At 49.3% G+C, this 26,980-nt stretch overlaps 12 protein-coding genes across 12 annotated transcripts; 6 read left to right on the plus strand and 6 right to left on the minus strand.

Moving 5' to 3' along the window:
* Window positions 1-57: 57 nt before the first annotated feature.
* Window positions 58-1,768, minus strand: RhiXN_04439 (uncharacterized protein; the record flags this gene model as incomplete). The annotated part of the gene is made up of 10 exons (XM_043324256.1): window positions 58-143; window positions 199-334; window positions 392-464; window positions 513-862; window positions 930-1,028; window positions 1,082-1,153; window positions 1,207-1,264; window positions 1,321-1,430; window positions 1,485-1,589; window positions 1,640-1,768. 10 exons carry the CDS (start codon window positions 1,766-1,768, stop codon window positions 58-60), a joined length of 1,218 nt encoding a protein of 405 aa, XP_043176675.1.
* A 114-nt stretch (window positions 1,769-1,882) lies between these two features.
* On the plus strand, window positions 1,883-3,836 carry RhiXN_04440 (Magnesium transporter NIPA; the record flags this gene model as incomplete). The annotated part of the gene is made up of 7 exons (XM_043324257.1): window positions 1,883-2,457; window positions 2,509-2,602; window positions 2,655-2,976; window positions 3,032-3,129; window positions 3,194-3,262; window positions 3,318-3,453; window positions 3,508-3,836. 7 exons carry the CDS (start codon window positions 1,883-1,885, stop codon window positions 3,834-3,836), a joined length of 1,623 nt encoding a protein of 540 aa, XP_043176676.1.
* Window positions 3,837-4,609: 773 nt separating this feature from the next.
* On the minus strand, window positions 4,610-6,370 carry RhiXN_04441 (SRP40, carboxy-terminal domain protein; the record flags this gene model as incomplete). Its single annotated transcript, XM_043324258.1, has 8 exons — window positions 4,610-4,765; window positions 4,821-4,865; window positions 4,893-5,015; window positions 5,154-5,854; window positions 5,906-6,007; window positions 6,057-6,067; window positions 6,129-6,303; window positions 6,355-6,370. 8 exons carry the CDS (start codon window positions 6,368-6,370, stop codon window positions 4,610-4,612), a joined length of 1,329 nt encoding a protein of 442 aa, XP_043176677.1.
* Window positions 6,371-6,518: 148 nt separating this feature from the next.
* Window positions 6,519-8,084, plus strand: RhiXN_04442 (GATA type zinc finger; the record flags this gene model as incomplete). Its single annotated transcript, XM_043324259.1, has 6 exons — window positions 6,519-6,720; window positions 6,790-7,144; window positions 7,201-7,412; window positions 7,476-7,738; window positions 7,797-7,874; window positions 7,974-8,084. The coding sequence occupies 6 exons, from the start codon at window positions 6,519-6,521 to the stop codon at window positions 8,082-8,084; spliced, it is 1,221 nt and encodes a 406-aa protein (XP_043176678.1).
* Window positions 8,085-9,054: 970 nt separating this feature from the next.
* RhiXN_04443 (uncharacterized protein) lies at window positions 9,055-10,900 on the minus strand (the record flags this gene model as incomplete). Its single annotated transcript, XM_043324260.1, has 3 exons — window positions 9,055-10,080; window positions 10,243-10,766; window positions 10,822-10,900. 3 exons carry the CDS (start codon window positions 10,898-10,900, stop codon window positions 9,055-9,057), a joined length of 1,629 nt encoding a protein of 542 aa, XP_043176679.1.
* Window positions 10,901-14,512: 3,612 nt separating this feature from the next.
* RhiXN_04444 (LSM domain-containing protein) lies at window positions 14,513-15,063 on the minus strand (the record flags this gene model as incomplete). Its single annotated transcript, XM_043324261.1, has 2 exons — window positions 14,513-14,880; window positions 14,937-15,063. The coding sequence occupies 2 exons, from the start codon at window positions 15,061-15,063 to the stop codon at window positions 14,513-14,515; spliced, it is 495 nt and encodes a 164-aa protein (XP_043176680.1).
* Window positions 15,064-15,376: 313 nt separating this feature from the next.
* On the minus strand, window positions 15,377-15,728 carry RhiXN_04445 (LSM domain-containing protein; the record flags this gene model as incomplete). Its single annotated transcript, XM_043324262.1, has 3 exons — window positions 15,377-15,430; window positions 15,494-15,640; window positions 15,696-15,728. The coding sequence occupies 3 exons, from the start codon at window positions 15,726-15,728 to the stop codon at window positions 15,377-15,379; spliced, it is 234 nt and encodes a 77-aa protein (XP_043176681.1).
* A 366-nt stretch (window positions 15,729-16,094) lies between these two features.
* On the plus strand, window positions 16,095-17,309 carry RhiXN_04446 (uncharacterized protein; the record flags this gene model as incomplete). Its single annotated transcript, XM_043324263.1, has 2 exons — window positions 16,095-16,512; window positions 16,615-17,309. 2 exons carry the CDS (start codon window positions 16,095-16,097, stop codon window positions 17,307-17,309), a joined length of 1,113 nt encoding a protein of 370 aa, XP_043176682.1.
* Window positions 17,310-17,392: 83 nt separating this feature from the next.
* RhiXN_04447 (uncharacterized protein) lies at window positions 17,393-17,764 on the plus strand (the record flags this gene model as incomplete). The annotated part of the gene is made up of 1 exon (XM_043324264.1): window positions 17,393-17,764. The coding sequence occupies one exon, from the start codon at window positions 17,393-17,395 to the stop codon at window positions 17,762-17,764; it is 372 nt and encodes a 123-aa protein (XP_043176683.1).
* A 309-nt stretch (window positions 17,765-18,073) lies between these two features.
* RhiXN_04448 (distribution and morphology protein) lies at window positions 18,074-19,445 on the minus strand (the record flags this gene model as incomplete). The annotated part of the gene is made up of 4 exons (XM_043324265.1): window positions 18,074-18,208; window positions 18,264-18,711; window positions 18,759-19,191; window positions 19,259-19,445. 4 exons carry the CDS (start codon window positions 19,443-19,445, stop codon window positions 18,074-18,076), a joined length of 1,203 nt encoding a protein of 400 aa, XP_043176684.1.
* A 614-nt stretch (window positions 19,446-20,059) lies between these two features.
* Window positions 20,060-20,649, plus strand: RhiXN_04449 (uncharacterized protein; the record flags this gene model as incomplete). The annotated part of the gene is made up of 4 exons (XM_043324266.1): window positions 20,060-20,146; window positions 20,204-20,306; window positions 20,336-20,364; window positions 20,416-20,649. 4 exons carry the CDS (start codon window positions 20,060-20,062, stop codon window positions 20,647-20,649), a joined length of 453 nt encoding a protein of 150 aa, XP_043176685.1.
* A 3,407-nt stretch (window positions 20,650-24,056) lies between these two features.
* Window positions 24,057-26,963, plus strand: RhiXN_04450 (uncharacterized protein; the record flags this gene model as incomplete). The annotated part of the gene is made up of 17 exons (XM_043324267.1): window positions 24,057-24,135; window positions 24,232-24,431; window positions 24,490-24,764; window positions 24,835-24,950; window positions 25,006-25,024; window positions 25,081-25,203; window positions 25,256-25,371; window positions 25,428-25,500; window positions 25,550-25,618; window positions 25,675-25,717; window positions 25,777-25,839; window positions 25,896-25,998; window positions 26,056-26,156; window positions 26,218-26,254; window positions 26,298-26,641; window positions 26,693-26,890; window positions 26,946-26,963. 17 exons carry the CDS (start codon window positions 24,057-24,059, stop codon window positions 26,961-26,963), a joined length of 1,977 nt encoding a protein of 658 aa, XP_043176686.1.
* Between the last annotated feature and the right edge of the window lie 17 nt (window positions 26,964-26,980).

Genomic DNA, 26,980 nt, shown 5'->3' on the forward strand with positions numbered 1-26,980 from the left:
TACATACATAAAACTTCAGAGAGCCAGATTTTCAAACGTCACACGTGAACTCCGTCACTACCAGATGATGTCCCCTCGCTGAATGAGCACTGCCAACAATCCAACCAACAGGACAAACAATATGAGTATAGTTGTCATCGCAGCTGCAAGGCCAAGTTAGGTTAAAGAATATGACAGGTAGCACGGTTGAATGCTCACATTGCCCGAAACTACTGGGTACGGCGATGAGTCGGAGCGTATTATCGGCGCTTGCGCTTGCGAGCAACGATCCACTTGGGTTGAACCTAAGTGCCGTAGGAGGGAACTCATGCGCTCGAAGAATGGTGAGCAACGGCTACAGTGGTCGGGTGGTCAACTGGCGTTGGTTAAACCGCCTTGGTAATAAACTTACAACAAGTTTTTGCGAATCCAAGATGCCTACACTCAGGTCGGATGATCCAAATGCCAGTAATTTGCCGTCCTGACTATCAAAATATCAGGTTTGAATCGTCCTCGAAACTGACCATGCTTACCTCACGTCAAATACAGTTATAGGCCGAGTAGCTACTTTGGCAATACGAGCTACCTTCCACTCGCCCTTACCTTGGCTCTTTTCTCCTTCCCCAAGTCCAGTGATACTCCAGCGGGCGACCCATCCCCGGCGGTCTTTGGACGAACCGTTCGTGTTGTTGATAATGCTCCACGCTGTTTTAGAATCATGAGGTGACCAACGAGTAGAGCGGTAGGACGAATTGGGGTGTGATGCTGGTACTGGGATGGTATTGACGAGATTCAGTTGAGGGTGTGCGGTGGATGGCGACATTTTCGATGGAGCTGACGAAGGGGAGAAGACATAAAGGTTGGTGGTGCTAGTAACTATCAACTAAACGATGTGGCAAAGGAAGGGGAATGTTAGTTTCACATAATAAGAGTATTGAAGGTGAGCATACATAACCATCGGTCGAAAAGTCGGCATCAAATAGTTCCCCAGAGGGTATAGTGAAAGGTTCCGAAGCCAAGTCGAGTTTAGGGTATGAAACTAATGTAACCTATGAGGCCATCTTGTGTGAAAGTTCTCTGATGATAAGACCATAGTACAAACTTGGTTGAATGGCTTCCCATCTGAGGACCCTGCGGCCAGGAGAGTACCATCCTTCGAGAGTGCTGTGACTTTCTGCATTAACTGTAAGCCAGTTGGTCCAACAGACGCTGGTGACAGACTCAGACCTGGAAGGCCTCCGAGTTCCTTTCTTTGACAAGCTGAGCTGAGCGTTCAAACTTAATGCTAGATGGAGTGTCATTGTAAGTGGTGGGTGCCGGGTATAAGTCATCTATACCCACAGAGGCTTCATATCCTCTTTCATTTCAACTGAAAATGCTCGGCAATGAGGATTTACTCCAGCTTCGACTTTCTCTATTGACCCATTTATTCCACATATGAACGAATTGTGCTAGAAAGGGCTAGTTTAAGCGCTAAATGACACGTATATATCAAATGCGCATACCCCGTGGTCTATGGCCATACTCATGGGAGCATCTTCGTCCTTCTCAAGCTCAAGCTCGTTAAGAAGCTCAAGCTTTGCGCCGGTCTCATCGACATCATATAGTCTCTTTGAGGGTTGATCAGACTCTTGCCGAGGGTAGCGACACTGCCACTTACGAGCTTGTTCTTGATGCCAGAACGGGTAGCACCGCCGCCACCTCCGAGAAGCAGTTTGTCGTTTTTGACAAATCCAAGTGAGTATACAGGAAATGCCTGTAGAGTATGAAGCGCGTGCTGGGTGCGCATTGCGGGCGAGTCGAAAGCCAATTATTCACGTGATTTGGTGGATATTCGAATTCATCAGGTGATCTGACGTCTTTGATCTCAGTCGCACGTCAGGATTTGAGACTCCCAGCCAACATGACATGGCTAAATGACTGGCGGACGGCGCTTGGCTCGGACAAGGGTTCCAATGCAACCTTCATAGGTGTGGTAGTCGCTGTTTGCGGCAACATCCTTATTTCTTTTGCACTCAACTGCCAGAAACTTGCACACCGCCGTATCGAAGCTGCATACAGAGCCAGGCATGGCCTTGACGACGGAAACACATCGGAGTCAACTCCGTCGGCACCAACCTACCAGGCCATCGCTGCTACTACACCTGTAGACCTCTTGACTCCTACCCAACGCTCTCAGTCACTTCCTATTGCCAGTCCCAGGACTCGCTCTTCCGTGGTTCTACCGCAACAAGCCATCCCCCTCGTCGTAAGCTCTTCGCCAGTCGAAAGCATTGGTTCTCGCCCAAGCCTCACCCCCCGGAGCCGGACTCAGAGCAGCATATTTAATCATGCTACTATCGACGAACTTCATGAAGGCAGTAGTGGATCAACGTCCCGTGCCGAGCCTGCCGATTGTGATGTAGAGGCTGGAGTCGACCCAAACTCGGACCCAAAGGACGGCCCGGAAGAATCTGCCTACTTGGGTTCCAAGCTATGGTGAGTAAAGCCATCCATCTCAGCTGGGCTTAAATAACGCGCATGCTTCAGGTGGTTCGGTTTCGCCTTAATGAATATTGGTGAAGTTGGCAATTTTATGTCATATGGCTTTGCTCCAGCCTCACTCGTTGCGCCTCTCGGAGCGGTAAGTTTCTTTTAGAGCAAACATGCGGACTCCAGCTCTAAGTCTTCCGCAGGTGGCCCTCATATCCAACTGTTTCTTTGCTCCACTCATCCTGCACGAACGATTCCGGAAACAAGATCTTTTGGGAATAGCTCTGTCAATCTTTGGTGCAGTCACAGTCGTTTACGCTTCACAATCTTCCTCTGCACGTCTCGACCCGGACGCACTTGTCTACGCAATAACTCGCATCCCATTCCTCATCTGGGCAGCCGTTAATGTGGCGGCGATCATAGCTCTAGCTGGGTTGAGTTCTCAGCGAGCCAAACTCGAGAGCTCGGAATGGATGCAAGGAGACAGATGGGCACTCGTTGATGTCGGACTCTGCGCGCTCTTTGGTAAGCCTAACGTCATGAACGCATGGTGTGAGGTAGAGCTAACGGCATGGGGTAGGTGGATTTACGGTCTTGGCCACTAAAGCTGTGAGCTCGTTGTTAAGTACCGAATGGGCGAGCGTGTTTACCGAATGGATCTTTTATCCCTCAATACTGGTGTGTTTTAACTCCATATGGATTCGGCTTTGAAACGCTTGCTGACGGTTTATTGGGTGGTCAGGTGCTCGGACTTACTGGAATAGGCCAAATCAAGCACTTAAACCGCGCGCTTCACTTTCACGAATCACGGGTATATTAGTCCCTTGTTTGCCGGTCTCGATGTTCATACTCAATATTCTACACAGGTTGTTATCCCTACTCAATTTGTTTTATTTAATCTTACAGCCATCGTTGGCTCCGCCATCCTTTATCGCGACTTTGATAAAATCGACTTCCACAGATTCCTTACCTTCTTCTACGGTTGTTGCACAACTTTTCTCGGTAAGTTTGCCCTTTAATAAACAACTCGATGGCCACTCATCGCCAAGCTGACAGGCGTATACCTCCTCACTCGTCCTTCTAACCCCTCTACCCCGGTTCATACCCCACAAATATCTCGGACCCCAAGCCAATCCACACCCCTGCTTCCCAAATCTTCCACTCCGCGCACACGACCATCCTCAGCTGCGGCCAAACATCGTACCATCACACGCCGCGGATCGACCTCGAGTCTTAACGTTGTAGGACTCAGCCCAGGGCCGTACCTTTTACTGGCCACTCCGAGTGGCAGTCCGGGTATGGTTGCTGTGCCTGTGAAAGATAGTCCTGAGAGAAATGGGAGGAGAAGTCGAAGTCGAAGCACTGTGCGAGGCCAGACGAGGTGATTCCCCTGGATCTGTCCAACTTATGTATGCGGCGTGCGTTCTCGTTATCTAACGACCTTGACGATCGTACAAGTTGTTTATAGTACACGTAGACAATCGAATTCGTGTAATGATGATTAGCACATAATAAACATTAGGTTAACATGGTAGCCTCCCCCGCGCGCGGCGCAGTCGGCGGCTTCGGTTCCGAGATTCTGCAATACATTCAAAGTTTGCTGAGTTTGAACTGCCGCAATAGCCTGATTGACCGAGAGCGGATCGGGTCTACCACGGTACAAACGCCGAGAGATCGATCGCGTTCCTAAGCCCCACCCACATAGGAAGTGGGGCTTGCTTACAAATAGGGGCCAGGCCAGGTATGCCCCACCCCCATGGCTTTCTCGGCCAAATTATTCGCAGAATTGGAAGGTTAAGAGGGGGGCCGATCAGATAGTTACAGCCTAGAGCTTACGTTCGATAGCTTGTCTGCCTATTCTTATGATATACAGTTTGGACTGCAGGGGGCAGTGAAACTGCAATCGATTGTACCGGCATCCAAGCTATTCTCACCATGTTACGGCAAACGTGTCAGTCCAAAACCTTATGCTAAGTGGCCGCGTATGTCGCAAAACCATGTGCTTTATTGTTAGGGAAAGATGTCGCATATATATAAACCTTCTAGACTTCCGCCAACAAAAAAAAAAGACTTCGAACGTGAGGCTCAGTCGGAACCCAAGCCATTCCCGCTCCTTCGGTCCCGTTTTCCAACCTCCTACCTTCCTGAATAAAACAATCTACTTGGCACCATACGTGGATATAGCAAACCCGACGCCCCTGATGCACCGTAGATCTAAGTGAACTTTATGGAATGGCTCTGCATCTGAGGTGGGAACGCGCGTTAGCAGATCGGCAGTACAGACGAAAGATATAAGGGCGGGGGTTGGGATCGTCTGGTGAGGCATTGAGCCCCCTGCTCCACCCCTTCACTCCTCTCAACCACAGTACCCATCCAGTTCCACCCTTGACTCCGAACCCTTCCCCCAGCCCGGACTGAACCAGAAAAAAATTTCAACATACCGTGATTTCCCCACCCCGGTAGCTGCCTCTCTTCTTCTTGTTCTTTTCTTTCCTAAACCCGGCCCCGCGGGTGACTATAAGATCTCTTGAGGCGCGTTCACCATAGTCATTAATGGTACCGCCCTGAGAACCATGTAATTAGTATCAATAAATGTTTATTTTGACCATAGGGGACGAAGGGAGGTGCGATAGGGTAAGTTAAAATTGGTGGGCTTGCAGGGCAAGTAAGGAAATATATGCCGGGATGAAAGGTTTAAATACCTTGCTATCAAAGCTGTTGTTCATCAACCTCGGGTCTGCATAGACAACATCATCGGCCTTGATTCGCGAGAATGGAACGACGGGCTTTCGGGGGCCTTTCTGCTTGCCATTCTTGCCATTTGTGCCGTCTGTAGACGTGGTGGTCGATGTAGTGGTGCTTTTGGTGAGAGTGACGGTCTCGGGGGTAGTAGCGACAGTAGTAGTTTTGGTCTTGGTAGTTGTCGTAGCTGGAACAGGGACGGACGAAGTAGCATCGACTTTTCGTTTTTTAGCAGCGGGTTGGGTTTCGGGTTCAGACTCGGATTCGGACTCGGAGCTGGAAGATTCAGAACTGGATTCAGAGCCCGAATCGTCTTCTGAAGACGACTCGGACTCTTCAGAAGAGCTTGGGCTGGACGAACCGCTGGAAGAGTCGGACTCTTTGGCCTTGGATTTACCGTTGACAGTGGGCTTGGCTACCCCGTTGGTGGCTGGTTTCACCTTGGAATCGACAGCGGGTTTGGGCAGAGATTTGGCCTCGTTTTCGTCTCCTTCATCCGAGCTGGAATCCGAGTCGGAGTCACTAGAGTCGGAGTCACTAGAGTCGTTGGAGTCGTTGGAGCTGGAACTGGAACTTTCTTCGCTAGAGTCATCCTCTGAGCTACTGGACTCGTTCGAGTCCTTGGCTGTTTTGGCGGAGGCTTTGGCGGCTCCGTTTGTGGCTGATAAATTAAAACTTAGCATAAAAACTAACTCCAAAGTTAGACACGCACCTCCGGGTTTGTTCCTGTCCACAATAGAGACCTTTTTGGGACTCGCCACTGCTTCATCCTCGCTACTGGAGCTGGATGAATCATCTGAACTGGAACTATGATCTACACAACGTCAGGAGTATCCAAATCCCGGAGAAATGAGCATACGTACCCACAGACTCGCTAGGGATCGGCAATGATTGATTAAATTATGAATGGATCCGGAATTAGAGCTGAAACTCACTTTGGATTGCCGCTGGGCACTGGAGCCTGAGTCGAATAGACCTCGACTAGCGATTTTGGGGTGGTGTCCGAGGCAGCATCGACATCGACAACGGGAAGAGCAGCTTTCCTTACCGCCTGAGCTGCCTTGGTGTGGCCCTGTTCAAGCAGGAATGCATGGACCGCACGATAGATATCTGCTAGAAAGTCAGATTGTTCGGGACCAATAGAGCATTTGCAGCACCAACCGGGGAGTCTGGACATCGTGGTCGATTAAAAGAAATCTTTGGTGATGTCACATCACGTGTCCAGACAAATTGTAGTACATAATCCACGCCATCGCCTCAGCCTGGTATTGTCCACCACAGGAGGTACAATGTCGCTGACCGCACTCCCTCAGCATCCGCACAACATGGCATCCAAACCACCAGGAGTATTCGAGTTTACTAAGCGCAAGAAGTGGGCAGATATTCTTATTTCTGAATTATCGGGATCTGTCCTTGTCGTGCTCAACAATGCCGATAACATCCTTTGGGCCAGCTCAGCCATCCTTGAGCTGCTTGGTTGGCGCGAGGAGGAAATCACCGAACGCCCATTTAGAGAGTTTCTCCATGGTCGGTGCCTGACTCAATGACATATCAATTCCGTCTCAAATCCTAACAAACCCATCTATTTGATCCTAGACGACGATGCTGTACCATTCGGACAACACCTTAAACAGGCTATTTCTTCTCGTACTGAGCTCTTTACTTATTCCCGTTTACGCTCGAAATTTGCGTCGCCCCGAAGTTCGAATCAAAACTCCCCTCGCTCCCCAGTCGCCGGCCCGTCAAAGCCTACAAATTCCCTCGGCTCGTTCCCCCTCTTTGAACTGAGGGGACATGCAATCTACTCCAAAGCCTCTGGATCGGCCTCAGCAGCATCCGACCCTGGCCCCAGCAGCTCCAGTATCGACACGAAGCCAAACCCCAATGCTGATCCCGAGGCCTCATGCTTTATTATCATGGCTCGGCCTTACCCCAGCCGTAATACTACCATGTATGTATCAGCCCAAATCTATATGATGTATAGCTTACCCCTGACTTAATCACCAGGTTGGACTCCTTCCTCGAACTCAAGATAGAGAACGAGCGCTTGCGGCAGCAACTTCTGAACCTTCGCACGTCGGGCGGACCTTCCTCCCCTACTCTTTCTTCGCCTGGCTATCAGATCGCGCAGATCGCGCCTGCCGGCTCGCCACATGGGCAATCGGCGCCGCTCGCCTCTCCCGTTTACACGACTAATTCTCTCGCAGGTCTCAATCTTGGTATGTAGACACATTTCTGTTTCTGCCTTGCACTTTTTTACGATCGTGTGAACTCATATATAGTTGGTAATAACGCCTCGGGCGACGCAGATGCCGCCTATCAGCCCAGGAGTATTCATGCCATGCCCCAGCCACCGGCCGCAACCGGCCTATACTATCCCGCACATGCGAATCGGCTCACAAGTGGAGCTTTTGACACACCACACGCATCTGCATCCTATGGCGGTCCGAACAATAACACTGGCTCCGCTCCCATTTCAGGAAGACGTGGCTCCATCGCTGAGGAAGTCATAGAATCTACCGAGGCGGGAAGGACTCGGAAAAAGGTGAAAAAAGCTCCACAGTCTGTCTTCAGCCTCTCATGACACGAATCTGGTTCTGTAGCCGAAGAAAGCTCACGCGGCACAAGAACAGTATGTATGCGTTACGTGCGGGCGCACTGATAGCCCCGAATGGCGCAAGGTAGGTTCCCTCGGCCTTGGTTGATGTGCATGTACTTATTGCGTTTCATCCCCCGACAACTCTATCCATGATTCTATTTTATCTCTCATTTACACGTAGGGTCCGTTGGGAGCCAAAACCCTGTGCAACGCGTGTGGCCTACGGTGGGCTAAGCGTAACACTAAGCGCAAGGCTGACGAGGTCGCTGGAAACGAGGGGGGAGGAGGCTAGGTTGGCGAAGGAAGCGGCCATACGAGAAGGCAGGGACGGGGAGTAGGCGGAAGGGAAGGTATAGGGTTGGCTCGAGTAGGCGAATTGAAAACGTGAAAGGAGGTCGAAATGACATGAAGGCGCGAGGAGCTAGGAAAATACGTCTACGGGGGGAGGATCGAAAACATTTGGGACACGCATGGCCAGGAGAAGACGCGACGTATACACGAAAACGCTTATTCTCTCAGGCTTGTCCCTGTACTCGTGTGGTGGAGGATCGAGAACCTCTTTGTTGATTAGGCGCCCTCTCCACTAATATGGCGACTGCGGAGACAATTCAGGACTCGACGGGGGCAGATCCTGGAGGCTCTGGACCTCGGGGGACCCGAGCGCGGTGGTATCTCAAGTACAGCCGCAGCTCAGTTGGATTAATTCGCTAGGATTATGGGCTTTATTTTTGTCGTTTTTGTGTGTTTTATCCTACCCTTTTCATTTACCATATAGACTCCATTTCTCTACCTTCTCTGGTGTCATTTCCTGTAATATACTGGTGTTGTATCTTCGTTATTCATCCTTCTGTTGCTTATTCCATTCTGAATTATTGATATCCTGCCTACATCCGAATACTTGCGTTATCTCTTCTCCATCATACTCGGTCCAGCCCACCAACTCTTCTTTCCCCCTTGGTTATAAACACAATCCCCACGCTGTGCCCCACGTTCCCCAGCATGCTCTTCCTTAGCCCAGCCGTTTCGTCATCCACAAACTCCTCCCCACAGTGCCACCGGACCGGTCATTTCTTATAAATCTTTGTATTGGACCAACGCACAAATCGCCTACGGCCCGATTCAATCCTCCTCTCCTATCTTATCGTCTGTCTCATAAATCCATCTCACACCCTTCCGACTAGTCTTCGTTTAGCTCTTCTTTTTCTGGCCATCGCATACTGTACATCCCTATCTTAATATGATGTAATGAACTTTTTTACACTTTAGATCGCACCCAGTTCGCGAACAAACTCAACCCCACAATCGTCCACTACGTGGTCGTTTCGAACCAGGTGGGGAAGGACGAACCGGCCTCGAGGACGGACGACGAGCCGAGAATGGATGCAGATACCCGAATCGGGCACGCGGATGAGAAATCGATTGTCCCATACGACAAGAGTCTCACCAGGGCCGACTTGGCGGTCAAGGGACGTCAATGCGCTGGGCGGTTGACGACTTGCGAGCCAGGCTTTGGTTCTCCCACCGTGTTCGTCCCCTGCTCGACGTGTTCGGATGCCACCGTCTTTTCTCACCCAGACTGGGGACCAGAGTACCTGTGCGCCTGCGCAGAAACTGGTTGGTTGTTCAGTTTCGTCAAAAATCCTGTGGGCGATTCGCTCGATGCTTGCTTTCCGCCTGTGTGCCTCGCTCTCAGGTGCTCCCCATGGATGAGGAGAGGTGTATCGAAGGATCCGGTGGATTAATGCGTGCGTCACATCTGTTTCTATTTGCTGTTTTGGAGGAGGGACAAGGAGCAACGTCGAAGGTGGTGAAGGCCGAGTATACGTTTGCAAGTAATTGGTTACTAGAAACAAGGTAGAATCATCAATCCCAAGCAGAGCCTTTGAATTGTACACACCGATCCCATCAACCTGTCGTACCCTGACAGACATCTTCCCTACGTATGCACGCATAAGGTCCAGATTGGGTTCACCCGTGCCGCCGGCGAGTGTATGCACATGGCTGATAGCAGCTTGTATCCTATCAATCGAAATAGAGTCGCGTACTCCATCCACAGTGTCCCTGGCTATTCTATCCACATGACTAGAATTGAGTACTCCAACGATAGGCAGAGAATTAAGTGTCCTCTTGGCGAGATTAGGTGTATGTATCCCATTGGTGAAAACAGAATGGTGCGCGCCGGTAAGCGCGTATCGCACCGCATTTCTTACGGTCAAATCGGGCATAAAGTTTGTAACATCCTGCTCATAATCCAAGTTATATGCACGGCACGTAGCTAGTATTCGTTCCTACATATAAGTTACTGTCAGCTCACAAATTTTATCGGATTGGAAGTGAGTGATAGATCGAGTTAATTCAAAAAAATGCAAAGATACGATTGGACGTTTGATCGTGGGGATGAGTAACGTAAACCGTTCGATGTGGTAAAAAATGACATGGGGTGGGCTCACTTTGGGAATGGTTAATAACGGGCGGGAGATATAAGTTTGCATGCCTCGGAGAGCATGATCCGCCCTGGATTCGCTCGTGCGGGTTTGCAAGAGGCCACAATCCTCTACGCCCACCCATCCCCACCGCCGGACGGCGCGCATACCACCTAGGCCATACGTACCAGTTCCTCTCAAAACACGCATGATGACGGTTTCGAGTTGATCGTCTGCATGGTGTCCAAACATGACTGTGCCGGGACCATCGTACAATTGTAGGCCGCGCCAAAGAGCCTGGTACCTCGCATCTCTCGCCGCCTCTTCAACGGCTTCCCCTGGACTTGGTTTGCCCCTATTCCACTCGGCAGGGAGAATCACACCAGGCACACCAATCGCTTCCGAGCGCGTACGGGTGCGCAGAGCAGAATCGCGAGACGTAGGCTGTAGTCCATGGTCGATGGTGATAGACCGGAGCGGTACGTCCAACGAGGCTCGTTTGAGTAGAGATAAGAGACAGATGGAGTCGGGGCCACCGGAGAGAGCCACGGCTGTGGAATCCCTGTTTAGTCAATCCTATAGGCGGCAATGGGCAAAGTGACTGACTAATAAACTTTCCCCACCCGGTCGGAGGACGAGAAAGTGATAGGAGGTGAGTAAATTCAGCGAGTGTAATAGCTGACATGTATGGTGCATCGGATTATGTGTGTCCGGCTACGCGCATCGCGCGGCGAATCAACCATGGTGTATTGGCAATTCATTTGGTAGTTGATTGTCGATTGGATGCACGTTGGCATGCTTCCAGACGTTGATTCGATGAATGGAGTAGGTGAATGTCATATGCGACAATCGTGGTGATCCCCCTGCCGACTCCACCGGACAAGACAAGGTCGAAGCGAAGTCTGGGCGAACGTCAGGCATCGGTTCATTATGATGTGTGCTATGACGTGCCGTGGCATATATACGGATCCGGTGCGACTTTCGGGGAGGATGGGAGGATGGGAGAATAGGAGCTCAGGCAGGCAGACAGACGTGAGTGTACGCAGTATACGCAGCCTTCAAACGGAGCCCGAGCCCCGAGACCGAAGCCGAGGATGGGTGTTATGCTGATACGCAGGCACATTTGGCTCGATTGGGCGCGCCTAGCGCGGAAGAAAGTTGGGTGCGGCTATGCCCGGATCAAAAGTCAAGGGGCCGTGTGCCGGATGCAGAATCCAACTAAAGTAGCCCCTGCGGCCGCCTTTTTCGTTCTGTTATCCATTCTTTTCCTCAACCCTTTTTCCGAAAAATATCAACATGGCGAGGCGAGTGTTGATTGCGGCCTTGTCGATACTGGGATTATTCCTGGTTGGGACTGTCGTTGTGCTCTCGTCTGTATCAGTATTCTTTAAGATACCCTCCTCGGCGTTTATCTACGAGGACGAGGTCCCCGCCAACGCCTGGACCGGTAACATTACGGACGCTCCCAAGTCTGAAGTCATACCCCGTATTATCCACCAGACATGGAAGACAGACACACTTCCCGAGCGATGGCAGGCAGTTTCCAAGACATGTCGTGATATGATGCCTGACTAGTAAGTGTAACACTGCCCTTGCCGTTTTAGTCCGAGCTGATTGTATCATCAGCGAGTACATGCTCTGGACAGATCAGGCTTCAGATGATTTCATCGCCGAGCACTATAGCTGGTTCTTGCCCACCTTCCGTGCATACACCTATCCTATTCAGCGCGCCGATGCTATCCGTTACTTTGTGCTCCACCACTATGGCGGTGTCTACCTTGACCTCGATGTCGGCTGCAACCGCCGCCTGGACCCCCTGCTCACGTACCCGGTTATTCTCCCCAAGACAATTCCTGTCGGAGTTAGCAACGATCTAATGTTTGCTGCCAAAGGCCACCCATTCATGTCCCAAACGATCCATGCGCTCATGACTTTTGATATCAACTATATCATCAACTACCCGACCGTCATGTTCTCCACTGGGCCCATGTTCCTTTCTGCCCAGCTATCCCTCTTTGCTTCGCGCAACCCCACCATTGCCAACCAAGTTCGTGTGCTCTCCAAGCCACTCTATGGCAAGAATGCCAAGCCAGATGAGGCACCTCATGCCTTTTTCGCCCACTACTATGGCTCTTCATGGCATGCTGACGACGCAGGGTTCATTACTTTCCTCGGAAGCCATGGTCGTCTCTTGATGATTCTCGGCCTTGCACTCTTGCTCTTTGGCCTGTACCGTGTCTTCCGCACTGGTGCACCCAGCTCTCCTGTCCGTCGTCGCCGTGGAAGTGGTTACACCGTTCTCCTTCCCCGTGTCGTTGAAGACCACAACGGACGAACTATGCTCGATCTGGACTGTTCTCTATCCCCATGCCAGCGACTGCCCCATCGTCTCCATCGTCAACCACTCGTCCTCAACAAAACATTCTCTTCTTCCTCCCCGCCATTCTTCAGCCCGGTAGCCATAGCCGTCGCAACTCGAACGAAGGTCACGAACTTTCTCCCCGCATTCGCTCGCCTGCGCCGCTTCATGAGAAGGATCTTGAAGCCGGCTCGGCTCTCGGCTTGGGCTTATCGTCCAGTTCGAGCGCACGCGTATCTCAAGACGTGCGCTCCCGTCCTTCTACGCCCGAACTCCGCCCTCCTCCATATTCCACTTCTTCCTCCCCTTCGACATCCAGGTGGAGCGGATGGGCTCCCTGGTCCCCTGCTGTAGACCGGTCATAGACCCCCTCTGTTCTCGTTCTCTTGATTCTTTACCGAGTAACATATATCTACTATACACACATGGGACGGATACCCCCTCTGCGTTTTATTCCTAATATCGGGCTTAGTTGGTTTTGCTATGTATTCACATTTGACACAGTTGGAATTTTGAACATGCATTTTTTTTTTCATCGTTAACGTTGCTACCCATCAAGCCGGTCGCCGCTCGCGTGCAACTTGAAATAATACGAAAACTTCCGAATTACTCGGTGTTGACCCACCAACTTTCTATTTCTTCTTTTTCGGGTAGTTTTGTTGTTTGCGGGAATTGATATGAACCTCGGAGGCCGCGTGCGTGTTGGGCTTCGAACCCCGAACTTCTCGTCCCTGGGGTGTTGACAAAGACCAGATCTGCCATGGGATCTCATTTTACCCTTTTTCGTATCGGGGTGGGCCTGCTGCCCAGACTAAAGTTATCAGCGAGCTAATAGGCGGATATGACGGGTATATAGTTTTACATTTCTCTCTCTCTCACTGTTAAACGTTGAAGTAATATACAAAGAAAGAAAGAAAACCAATCAACCTGAAAGACATGGGATCCCGAGATGAATTCAAGTGGATAGTATAATTAGGACCCAAAACCTTGCCGCAATTCTCACTCTGATCCAAGCCCTCGCAAAAATGTCCAATATGCCAAGAGGGGAAAGCACAAAACGTCAAAGCAGAGCAATATCAATGGTATTTCATTTTGCCTCGTCACTCATGATATCATTCAGTTCAAAAATAACATCGATTCAAGTTTCCCAGAGCCAGACTGATGTTCACAGACCAAAGAGACTCTCCTAAGATACCAGCTAGAACCCAATTCCTTCTTTCCTCTCTGTCTCAAAATCTCAGGACTGTTCGAATCTTCCTTCCTCCCCAAATTCATCCAAATTGAACTCTCGTAGTCCGAATGGCGGAAAACGGTCCCGGCTCTGTGTCTCTAAAGCTATGCCAATGAACCGCACTCGTTTCTGCGCTTGTGGTAGATTCGAGTGTGAGCCTGTAATGCTCTTTTTCGACTTGTGCAGTCAAGTTCAGAGTCAATTCGGTTTCGTCCGCTTGTGAAGATGGGATTTCGTCCACTTTTGGGGCCAGCCAATATGTTAGTTGTGTTTAAATTTGTAGAGAAAGAAAGGTGAAAGGATAGAGAGGAGGAGAGGGTGTATATATGTGTGTGGGTACCTCGTTCGACGGTTCCTATCCATCCTATCACTTTCTTCAACGCTTCTGTAGCTCGTGCTTTTCGACTGGTTGGTACTTGGTCAATTTGAGACGAAAAGACAGGTTGGAAGAACGGAAGTGCGAGGTCGACGAGGTTTGTATCGAAGAGTACGAAACGGGGCCGTATCTTGTTCCTGCAAGAGGGGCCCTTTAGGGGATGTTACCATAAGACCAAAACACCTACTCGGACGATTTGTACAAAAACGTTAAACACGCTACGGCGTCAATGACCAGTTGCATATACGCCGACAGAGTTGGCCTATTTCAATCGCTATTAAATCCACTCCCCCAAGTCCAAATGCCACAACGATAGCGAAACATCAAAGGCTCACAGTTCAGGATCGTCCCTGCTAAAAAGTACCCCGACAGTTCGTGCAGGACTAAAAGCGTCGGGACCCGAGATACGCATGCCTTTATATCGACTTTGGAGGATGGGGTGGAGTATGCCCGGAGTCGTGCCAAGAGTAGACGGAGGTGTTTGTGCGTTGGTGGATAGCTGGTACATGGGATTAATGGGTCCACTTGAGGAAGGGAGGGTTAGTGCGTCGACGTACAATATATCAGTTTGGTGGAGATGTTCGGCTATAGCTCCGCTCATCGCATGTTCATGAAGCCATAGATCGCTGTATTCTTCGAGCTGGGATGAAAGATGCTTAGAGGACGAAGAAATCAGGACGGCCTTGTTGCTCTTGGGCCCTAGGTGGCGAAAGCGATAATGACCATTAGGACACGAGTGGAACTCTGGGACTCACCTGATTGGAGGTGAGATAGGCAGAGGTGGATAGGCGCAGAGGGCGGGTAAGGACCTTGAATAACGAGCGAACTAAAATCTGGAGGCAGTTTGGGTCCAGTGTTTGGAGGAAAGATCGAGTGGCTCATGGTCTGGGTGAGTGTTACACCAGCCTGGAGGGGCCCGAGCCCACTTGCCTGTGATCGCCCAGATGGTCGGGTATGTACGCGCGCTTAATCCGAGGCCTAGAGCGTGTTGTGACAACGGGAAGATGTACCACGAGGCCACACGCGCCCCATGCCCAAGAATCAAAAACTGAAGAATATAAACAACACGCGCGTGCGAGGATAGGTGATAGCAAGACAGGATTTATTGGTATCGTCAGCCTCAAACATACTCGTAAAATTGATACAGTCAAGTCTATCCGACCCAGATGGCCCCTTTTTCTTCTTTTTCGGTCCGCTATCGAGCAAATTCGAGTGTTTCCATCGAGGTGACGCTGTTTCCTCGGATGACCTGCAATGGCAAGAGGTCATTTAGGTCATGATAGAATGCTATATATGAGTGTATTGGGCGCACCACTTGGCCAATTGGGTGTTTTTCCGCTGGTACAGTCTCTTCGACAGCGTCGTCCACGACAAGGTTGAGGAAAATATCAAACCCACGAAGGACACCGCTAATCTTGCGTCCGCCTTGCAGGTGGATAAACAAGCGTTTATCCATAAACTGAAACAAGTTGATTAATATTTGTACATACGGCCCATTGTTAATATTGGCTCACCTTTTTGAGCTCCGGCTGGGACGCTTTCGACATGATGGGACGGGTTGTGTGGTGGGTGGGTTTGGAAATAGGTATACGCACTAGCCGCCGGAGTGATATATGTCACATACCGGCCTGATGACTTGGCTTGCTCCCAACCTCGACAGTAGTTTCAACACAGACTAGCGATACCACATCCCCATGTAAGCACTTCTGATTGGTATTGTAATATTCCGATGATAATTAAAGTCCCTGGGGCCGTAGTTTGCCACTCGAATAGCATTCTACGACCCTACCGCTGGCGGGTTGGGGTAGCACACACAGTCACTAGTCCACGTACATCCACCGCACTCGTCAGTATACTTTTTCTCTCGGCCCACCATTGATCTGACATGCGCTGCAAAAGCCCATTTGTCCGCAATGTCCGAGGGAACCGCCGCCTCTATATGGGCCTCACCTCCGCCGGCGACCAAGGCCAAGGAATCAGCTCCCAAAGAGCCGGCCGCTAACAACAGCAGTTCGCACCAAAGGGGCAGTAGAGGCGGCAGCAATGCGAATAAAAAGCGCGCAAGGGGAGGGAAGAGGCAGTCTACAGCCAATGCATCGTCCGACCCCGCACCGACTAGTACGACCACTGATGCTGCTCCCCGCCCTAAACTTATCGATCGCTTGGGCATGGCACCCGATGCTCCTGCCTCTCCTCCCGTCCAAGCATCGGCCGCAAGCGCTCCCAAGACCGATTCTCCGGATTCCAAGTCCCAGGCCAACCGGCGCGGGAATGGGAATGGGAATAGGAACAGGGACAGGGCTGGCTCTAAGCGCAAGGCCCCGCCCAAAGGTCAATACGGTCGCTGCTCAGAAAGAACTCGAAAAGGAGAATACGAAGGAAGAGCCATCTCATCCAGATCCAGATCCCGCCCCGGAAACTGAGCCTGAACAGGCCAAAGACGCCCCCCGCATCTCAACGAATCGAGTGATAACAATGGCGCACTTACACCCAATGTCAATGGCCTTGCCGACCGATTCAAGAATCTCAATACCTCAGCGCCAGGAACACCTCGTCCATATACTCCCTCTGCGATTGATTGGGCGGGTGAGACCGAGGATGGAAGTCTCCCAGATCTCGACGACTGGGGTGTCAGTGCCAAGGCATCCAGTCCGACGGAGAATAGCAAACCCGAGGACAAGCAACCGGACAAACCAGCACCCCCCGTCGCAGAGTCCAAGCCCAACGGCCGGAACAACAAGCGAAAAGATTCAAAGGCAGGCAAGAACCTCGCTGTACCTAACCGGAGCAGCGTAAATCCCAACGGCAATGCATCTTCGCGCCCGGTCACTCCGTCGAGCACCGGATTCTCCCCCTCATTGCGGGGTAAGCAGCTGCCTGCACGTGCTTCTTCCCGCGCTTCGACTCTGAATGATCCTCCGCCCCAAATCACCGTAACGACCCAAGATAAACCTGCAACAACCGGTCTAGGGCTTGATCTGGCCGTCGACGAGCCCGTGTTTGCGTCGATCAACGACCCGTTGCCCGAACCTTCTTCTGAGCTTCACACCCACATCAAACCCGTCGTACGCCAAATGCGCATCCGAATGGCCGTGGCGCTCGAGGACGAGGCGGAAGGCCAAGAATGAGCGATGGAAATGCTCAGCCTCAGCCAGGAGCTAACCCTGGGTTCGGGATGCCAATGCATATGCCCATGCCTGGGTCCCCCCACATGCCGCCCTCTCCGCATTTACCCCCGTCACCGTACCTCCCAGGTGCTCAGTTCCCGCCCAACGGCTACCATCCTGGGTACAGTCCTGGCCCATACCAAGGTTATCCTCAGCCCCATAGCCCAGGTTTCGTCAATCCCGGCCCAGGCTATGGACATCAACACTCGTATTCTCATCCGTTACACTCTCCTCGCCCACATCAGCACCACCATTCTCCCCGCAACCCTCACCACCATCCCAACGAATCCCCTAGGCACCAACGTGCACATTCTCGCCCTGTAATTGCTGGATCCGCACTTAACATGCTGAACAGGACACTGCAGAATTCGACTAGTCCGCCCAAGTCCAAGGCAGACGTGAGCGCTAGCTCTTAATTCCATTAACCCATGTACAAGACACATTTCCACATATTCACCTTATCTACCCTGCTCCCCCTTTTTACGACTTTTTTCTTTTCTTTTCATTTCCAAACTCAGGAACGATGAACGTGTAACATTAACTAAATGCCCTCCGCTCTTGTTTTCTATCCTCTTGAATAGTTAAGTGTATATTTCTTCTCTTTGTTCTTACGTGTGCCCCTTTTCGACAGGGCGGATATTTTTGTGATTCAGTAGGTACAAGACAATCAACGGATTTCTTGCTCTTATTGGGAAAACGGAAGTTTTGATGTCTAGCATACGCATTTACTCCGGCCCGGAGAAATACGCGAGCTCGAGTCCGATCGATTTTATCGGCTTGGAACGGTTTGACAAGTCTGAGACAACTCCCAGGCTGACGAGCATATTCCTTATCCGGCCCTCCCACATGAGTGAGACGTCCTTGTGAACAAGTTCAATCGTGCGCATAAATCCTTTTTAACGGGACACTACTTACGGAACTGGTGGATATACGTGCTTTGACAACGCCTGTAACGTCCCCTCCTAATCCCGGTATCCCGTTTGAAGGGAAAGGTGAAGGCGCATCTTGTCCAGGAGGTGAAATATCATTCAAAGCAACCGGCTCACTGCTATTCGAATTGTCGTTTTCCGTTTCTTCCTTTTGGATATCGGTAGTGAGCCGTCTCCCGGCGGCTCGACGCAACCACCACTCGGCGCCCATCGTCCACTCGCTCTCGTAGCTATAAATGTTAAAATCAAAGCGAGAGCAGAGTGCGAGATCTCTCGAGGCGCGAGCAGCATATGCGGCTGATATGTGACCCATCATAGGGTTAAACGTAGCTGTTAACGTCGTGGGTGTTTGCGCTGGTATATTGGAGTCGGGGGTGCCCGATGTGGATGGGGGCGACGCATCGGGTAGAGTTGTGAACCTGATACCAGTGACACTGCACACAGACTCCAGTATCAACTGGGATGGCGGAAAGGAACAAACATACCTCCAGCGCTCTTCTCCTTTAGACTAAAATACAACTCAGCACCGGCCGACAATCGTCCCTTGAGCCCTCCCTCCATCCTCTCTTCCTCATCCACCCTCTTTGTCCCTCTCTCTCTCTCCTTTCTCGCTACCCTCTCAGCGTCAATCGCCTCGTTTGCTAGCCTCCCAAAGTTATGCAAGACGCGAACACCCCACATTCCATCGTCTGCTGACCAGCTGTACTCGGTACACCATCGACCTGTATCATGTTGTAGACTAAACATTACATTTCCTGCCGATTCTCTCAGGGGACTTGAGAGAGGTGGCGAGAAACGGGCACGAGGGTTGGACACTGCTGCGATCAAACCTTGGAGGGTTGGTGATAACCGGACAGAATAAAGCGCATCGAGCCTGGAAGATGGGACATAGTATCTTCCGTAGAGCAGGTATTCTGGACGAACAGTAGACGGTAGGTCATGTATGCGTACAACGGGGAGAGGGGGGAGGGCAAGCCATACCTTTGGCATTTATATTTCTCCCGCCGAGGAATATCTCTTCTTTCCCAATCGGCCTGCGTGGTCTATCATGAATCACAAATCGATCGACTACATCTTTGAACGGTACGGTAGCCGAGTGTTTCATCTCCAGGTCGCATGAAGTGAAGATGTACCCTATCGATCCGTTGAGGGTTGGCAGGGCGTTCATCGCGTAACTTGTGTTAAACGAGGCATTGGCAGACTTGGAGATAGAGAAATGTACACCACGGGGCACCGTAAAGTCCAGAATGGCTGAAAAGTATTATTTAATATAAATTAATGGGATGTGGCTAGGATACTAACCTCTGGACGATTTGGTCAAGTTGGAATACAGTTATCCTACTCTGGTAACTGTCAGTTGGCTGATGGGCGGTGAAGACGGGGGCACAGACATCGTTCCATCCCGTTGCTTGGTTGTAGCATCGTAGCACGTATGTTGCAAACGGGTGCATATCAAGTCGGCCTGGTGGATGTGGGAAAGGCTTCTCTCCAGCAGATAGGTATCAATAGAGTCAAACTAAATTAGATAATGCAACGTTTAGTCACCCTGGTCTCGAGAAATTAACTTATTTACCACCAGAGCCAGTGCCCAGAATACCAATCAATGCTGTTGTTTAGTATCGGATTTAATTCACAAAGAATCGCGAAGGGATACTAGTAGCTATATTATGACTAGCAAATTCATGAACTTAATTCTCCTGATATTTACGACGTGTTTTCGGCGCTTAGCTGTCGCTTCGACAAGCAACAACCACCTGGACTCGGCCAGACTTGTTATTAAGGATGAATCCATCAGGGCAGCGACAGTCAAGTATTTGGTCCTCAAGCTCGAGCGCCAAACAAATATATGCTCTTGGAGAAGTAGAAAAGGTGGATTTATAGTCCGACGTAAATCCGGCTTTGTCAACCAACCTCAATTATGTCTAGGACATTGCTCGACTGCTTCACATTGCAGCAACTGCATTATCTCTTCTTACTGTACCACAGGCAGATCCCGTCGATAACTCTAATGGCGAACAGCTTCCCGATGGTGAGGAGCGAGCCGAAATGTTTGTGCAGAAGCAACCAAGTATTACGAGACACTCGAGGTATGTCAAAGGCTACTTACTACTATTTATTAATTACCGTCCCCACCTTAGTCAGTACAAAAGGGCCTAAGAAAAGCAATAGTCAATTTGCGTGAAGCCCGTATATCTTCTGCAGCCATCGCTCCCAGTAGTGTTCAGGCTACCTTGCTGGCTCCTGGGGTCAACACCGAGGGTTTACCTGGAGGTGAAAATCTACACTATGCTCTCCAAGAAAGTCTTGTAGAAAGCGAAGCTTGGGCTGCCTTGGCGCAGACTATTGAAGCTCTTCAGACCCAAACATTGTAACTTTATCTTCGTGGAATGCATAGTGTTATGATAATAATGGCACGACATGTAATGACAGTCTAAAATGATTTTGGCTACACTTCTATCTCGACCTCAAGGTACATCCCCCGCCCAATACCACAGTCTCGGAGTCGTTGATTCTGGTTTATCCGGTGTGTTTGGTGTCCCTTTCGACGGAAACAGCCTATTGATTTTCGGTGTGCCAGCTCCCCAATCGTTTTTACCACATCTTGGGCCAGTGTATCTACGCTGCACGCTGTGAACAATCGAATTAGCTCGTTTAAACTTGGCCAAAAGTAATGACTCACGAACTAATGCCCATCCGAAGTGCGACTGTCCTGACGAGATCTTGATATGCTCTAGGTGTATCCCACACGATTGCAGGACCCACACGATTGGGAGAGGGGTTTGAATGTTCGCATATGGTGAGATAGTCAAAATATTGTTAAAATCAACATTCCTTGGGAACTTCCATCACAAAGTTTCTTTCATTGAGCCGAGATAACTTTGCCGGATGGGATGGATGAGAGCTTGCAAGCCTCAGTCCTCGAAGAGTTGTTTTCCCAAGAGAAGCTTACAATGATATATTCTCAGTTAATATTTAGCTCCTGTTCGGATTCGTTTCAAACTTACTGAACGCTTCAGAAAGTAGCACTCCACATGCTAAATCCCCAGAGTAATATCTCACTTCGACGTATCTTGACTCGTATTGAACTTTCTGCATATGGTCAAGTTGCACTACAGGGGAAGTAGACCGTGGTTTCCCGAATTGTCCGAGCTCCCATTGGTGGTCGCACTCTGGAAGAACTTCATCTCCTGCTTCACCACCAGCCCATAATATTTTAGTATATGTTAAGTATCGTATGTTTGAGACATTGTAAATATTACCGTCAGGAGCAATTTTAGTGTGTGATTTCGCCATCATTCGTGCTTTGTTTGATGGTATAGCTCTAATGCCGGGCATTGGTATTCGGACCACTGGTATCATTTGAAGACCAATTTTATTCATCCACGACTTTCGGCGCTGAATTTGCGGAACGGCTGTACTTGCGCCCCCTTTTGCTTTACCACTAAATCCGGGTTCTTTGGCAACTGGCTGACACTCTTGAGCTATAGGCCGGGAGCTTGGTGAGCCGGCGCTGCGGTGATCCTGGTTTGTACTATAGACAGGGCTGCCAAATGTCGGTGACTGGGAAAGAGTCTTTCATATTGTATTAAGCTGCATGCTCCGTCGGATAACTGGATTACTTACTCTGACCATCTCTAATACTTCGCCTATTATTTCACCTTGTGTAGACAGCTCGCTTTGTACGGATTGGGCCACTTGAAGTAAGCCCTGGTGGTCAACCTTCCTGGCCCGCTCATTTTCATTCTGTGTGGCACATTGATAGAATACTTCTCCAACCTACTAGGCCCTGAGCTGACTACACAATAAATCGACGATATAGCCATATACATACGTTAAACAGGAACATTAAATCGTTCAAGCAATGATGACAATGTTCCACATGAATCGCATCTCGATCAGCGTCCAGAAGGGCCTTCAGCCAATTTTTATGTCCGACTTCATGGATTGTCTGTTGAGGCTCGATTATGTCTGGATAAGCGTTTGTACAATTGTTAGATTGGACATCGCACCTGTGCTGTTGTTTCAAAGGCTCTGTATGGTACATCAGATCCTGTGGACAAGATAATGACTTATTGAGGTAGTCTCACTCACGCCTGTAGAGCTCTTATTCTATCAGCCATTCCCTCTTCTTGAGGTTGGCGAGTGACAAGTAGCTAGGCGAATTGATTAACAGCGCGTCATACAGCGCCCACCCTTACCTTCAGTTCCTCTACTACAAATTCAGCTCTTTGAACGAGAGAAGCACATTTTTCTTTGTCTGGTAGTTGATTTGAGCGAAAAATGATTTAAAAAATGATAGACTTGAAACTTACTGGACTTGGTATCTCTAAACAGACGAAAATATATAGCATACACTAGATGAAGAAGGATATGCGTGGCTAACCTATATGCCGTATAAACAATCTGCATAGCTCCGAATGCGGTACTCAGCAAAGCCCCAGACATACTGAATCCAAGCAGAACAAATGAGTGTTCAAAGAAAGCTCAAGTGTGACAGCCTCAGCCCCTAAAGCAGCTGGAGAGTCTTTTGTTTGTACCTTTGATGGAAGTCTAGACTCAAAGAGGCGAGATTTGTTTACAGGCTAGTGTAATATCAGGCCATCCACGTGACTACTGCGTGTGGCGGGAGGGCCAACGACCACCATGGATTTCTCAGCACTATCTTTCATACGGCCCTGCCTCAGGCCCAACAACTGATAGACGATGATTCGTCCTCTATGGACTCCATCACTCTCGGTCAACTCAAATCCATGGTTGGAACGCAAACCAAGCAGCGCGTAAGCATGATATTTCCTAGCTCTATTTGGTGGCATTAACTCTTATTTCAATGTAAGCAACAACGTTTTGATTTTAGATACGAGGACGAGGACACTGTGTTTAACGAAATAGATGAATTCTTCTCATAGGAGGTTCCTCAGTACGCCGAGAATATGCGTGCTTGGCAAGGCTCTTTCAACGGAGGTATAGTTTGTTGGAAGACATTCCTCATATTAGTAACTATTCTAATCAGAATGGACGAAAAGCTCCCTTTCGGAAAGAAAGGCTCATATAGAGCTTCTTCTCGAGAGCTTGGAACATCGAGATGCCGAGAAACGATTCGTCAATGCTAGGAGATTACTGTACATCCTACAGGGTAACTTTATCCGCTAAATTGAACGCGAACACAGCATAACTCTATATGCTAGGTACCTTTGCGGAAACCACATCACCTGAGCACCAATTGCATTGGATTATCGATAACGCAAAGTTAGTCCGTAGTGCAGATGGCCTTAGTCGGATAGTCGATGCAATCAAAATATCGAGTTCTAAGCATGACGTTCTAAGGTACGACTCGTCTTCATTACACGTACTGACTTATACTGAACTAAACATCAACTTATGTCCCCTCAACCCATGGCATTAGCAATATATCCGAGTCAGATACGCGTCATCTTGGAATTTCGCAAGCAGAGAAGCAGGATTTTATTGAAGAGTTAATACTGAGCTATCGATGTACTATGCGATACTCTATTTTATGGTCGAAGTTATGAAGGGAGATGAAGATTTTGGAGATGAACTAAGTATGTGACATCAATACTTACTCTGTTTTTTGTACTTACATATTGTCAGTGAGCCTGGATCCCCCACTTCCTATTTACTTATTTAGCCTAGTTGCCTCTCTGAAGGAAAAAAGTCTACGAGGATATCCGGTCAAAAAAGTACGTATTTACGGCAAGATGGGCGGCACATCCATTGAAATCGCGTAGCTCTTGCTAGTATTATGGAAGAGTCTTTTAACATGTCTAGGAGGATCAGGGAATTAAGCCGTGTTAAACAACTCGGCAGGGAGCTAGCTGGATTAACTGAGATGGTCCAAGGTAGGCGATTCATATTCAAAGTTCGACTTTGATACTAAGCAAGCAGCAGACCAAACCATCAAGTCCACACCTGTTGATTTTTACACCTTTCGCCAGGAATCAGCTGTCAAATACCCACATTTGTGCCTCAGCCGCCTAGCTCAGACAAAGAACTCACCACTGAGCGACTTGCTACTGCACTTTCACCTATTCCCGTTCGCCCCCCATATCATCAAACCCATAGTGACCCACAACACCCAAATCAGCCTGGTCAGCCGATGCATGATCCTATGCATATAATATGGGTACTGGAATGGGTATTGGCACGCCTGCACCTTCGCCCCCTCCTCATCTGCAGAATCTTAATCCAACCAGAATCCCAATTTGCAAAATCCAAAACAGAAAAAACTTCAATTCCAGACCGACCAAACCAAACCTTTCGTGTTCCCATTCAGCCGATCTACTGGAAACATCCCGGTTTCTGTGGAGGAGGCGGAAAGACTATACAAAAAGCATATGCACGTCAGTCTTGCTCTATGGCAAATGTGGGAAGTGAGGGAAGCCTGTTGGAGGGAGGAAACGGGTGTGGATGAATCAGTCGCACTTGGAGATAACGGTACCTCGAACATCAAGAACATAGTTTCGACGGGGTAGGAGGGGAAGGGGGCAGTGGAATTAGTGGGGGGTGAGCGGAGCGGGTGTTGGTGTTAATGTCCCAAGTACATTCGGAAAGTCTGACGATATGGTCGACAATACTTCCGGACTGAGCGACGTCAAGAAATTGGAGGCTCTAATCGGGGAGGTTGAAAATGCCCTCAATTCAAGTGCAGAGATTGGTGGGAAGGAACGAAGGAAGTTAAGGGAGAAGAAGCAAGATCTGATAAGATTAAGACGCGTTGAGACTATCTACGTGAGTGTTATCATATTTTAGTTTAGGACTCCTCTGCGACTAATTATTTTTCTTAGTTCTATTTTGCCACTCTTGCAACCCTGTGTTATCGTTTTACTCAAGTTACTCCTCGCAACTGTCACCGCAACTGGCGCACCCCCACCAAATGATCTCAGTCTGGATTTGGTGTCCAAGGTAGTGTTAGAGTATCTTGCTCGAATGCCAGCTCTTCTGATCGTTCCCTACAGAAAGCCTCCGCAGCCGCCCCCATCCCCAGAAGAAATTGATGTCATGCGTCACCCGCGAGATCACGAGCAAGGCTGTTTCTGCTATTTTAATGCTTACACTCAAGTGGTTCAAGGCGTCACGTATGTGGCATTCTTCAACTTGTGTATCTGTGCTGATTAAATGCGTCAAAATTCAGATATAATGAAGTTCCATCATCTTGGACAGCTTACTGGACAGCAATTGCATACTGCTCGTGTTGAAGATGTTTGGTATGCAGGAGGTTTCAAACGTGATAGTTGCCCAAAAATGATATCCCAGGACTCAAGTGGGTATATGCATTCTATTCTTCGCTACGTTGGATTTAACTTTGAATGCTGGTTTGCGTTTGTCAGCTTTTTCCGTTTTTGCCATCTCAACTTTTCTCGCACCCCTCACAACGACAGGCTTGAGGAACCAGCCCCACCTCTACCCCGTATCGAAGATGATGTGGAATAATCACCGACTTTTCATGGCGTAACTTCTTTGCGAATATCAACTTCGTGAAGATTGTTCAAAAGCCAGCAAGAGGCGAAGTCACCGATTTGGTATTGGTGCAATATAAGAGCTCGGTATGTTTTTCGACACTGGCTACAAGGACGAACTTGTCACTGAGACTTATTTCCAGGCAATTTTAAAGCGAATCTTGAAGGTCTCTCATCCAATTCTTCAGCTTCACGTCTTGAAATTGTTAAAAAGTCAAGTTCCTTATTGTGGGCGCAAGTGGCAGTGTGGGTTTGGTCTTATTATTTTATGGGCCCAACGTGCTGAGATCTGTTTGAATATAGCAAATATGAAGTTTATAACACTCATTTATCTGCATTGTCGCCCTGACTTGCGCGATGAATGGCTATCGGGGACTGAAGTCGACGATGTAGTTGATGCGATGGTAAGTATACTGGGTGTCCATGTTCAAATACAAGAAGTGTGACTTCTGGTGATGTTTATAGGTTCAAGAGCAAGCGCTGAGAACTTTGGTCAAGTTTTGTATGTTACACATTCTCTCTGGAGGATACCTCTGACATACTAGCCCCTCAGATATACCAAGGTTATGGTGCCGCAGCCGCCGTCCCACCCTCCCAGCAGTACTTGTCGGACTTAGGAGAGCAGGACAATTATCAGACCGAGGCCGCAGATGCGTTGATCCCACCACATTCTCTGATAGAACAACGCGAAGGCGGCGCAGATGAAATTGGTGGCGTGTCAGCATGGAAGCAGTTGTCAAAAATGTCATCTGCAGCAGAGGCTGGACTAGCAGATGGCATTAGCGATTCGGAGAGTATTGGGTCGATTAATATCTTGGGCGACGAGACAAGGAGCGAAAGCGATATCTCCGAAGCGGATTCAGCCGACGAAAACACTAACAACTGGGCGGTGAGTTTGTTAAAACTCAGCAAAGAACACTAGCTGAGTTGATCACGATAGCATATGAGCCCTAAAACGCTACAGGCAATGGCCAAATCGCCCATTGGTAGACGTTCTAGCTCCGGTTCTGGTCTGAGGCCTGTTCTGCCATTTGGGTTGGATGATGGATCTGCTATCCCTGATGATGTAGAACTCCCGACTGGCCCAGTACCTCGGTCAGGCACGTTGGGAGAGGGTGAGGGTGTTGATGAAGTTGAGGTAAGTATTCAACTTCGGTGAAGAAGTGGATGGCTGAATACATTATATTTTACAGTACCTGTATGGGGAATAAATGGAGGTGGTTATGAT

This window comes from Rhizoctonia solani, chromosome 1 (assembly GCF_016906535.1).
Source record: "Rhizoctonia solani chromosome 1, complete sequence".
NCBI lineage: Eukaryota > Fungi > Basidiomycota > Agaricomycetes > Cantharellales > Ceratobasidiaceae > Rhizoctonia > Rhizoctonia solani.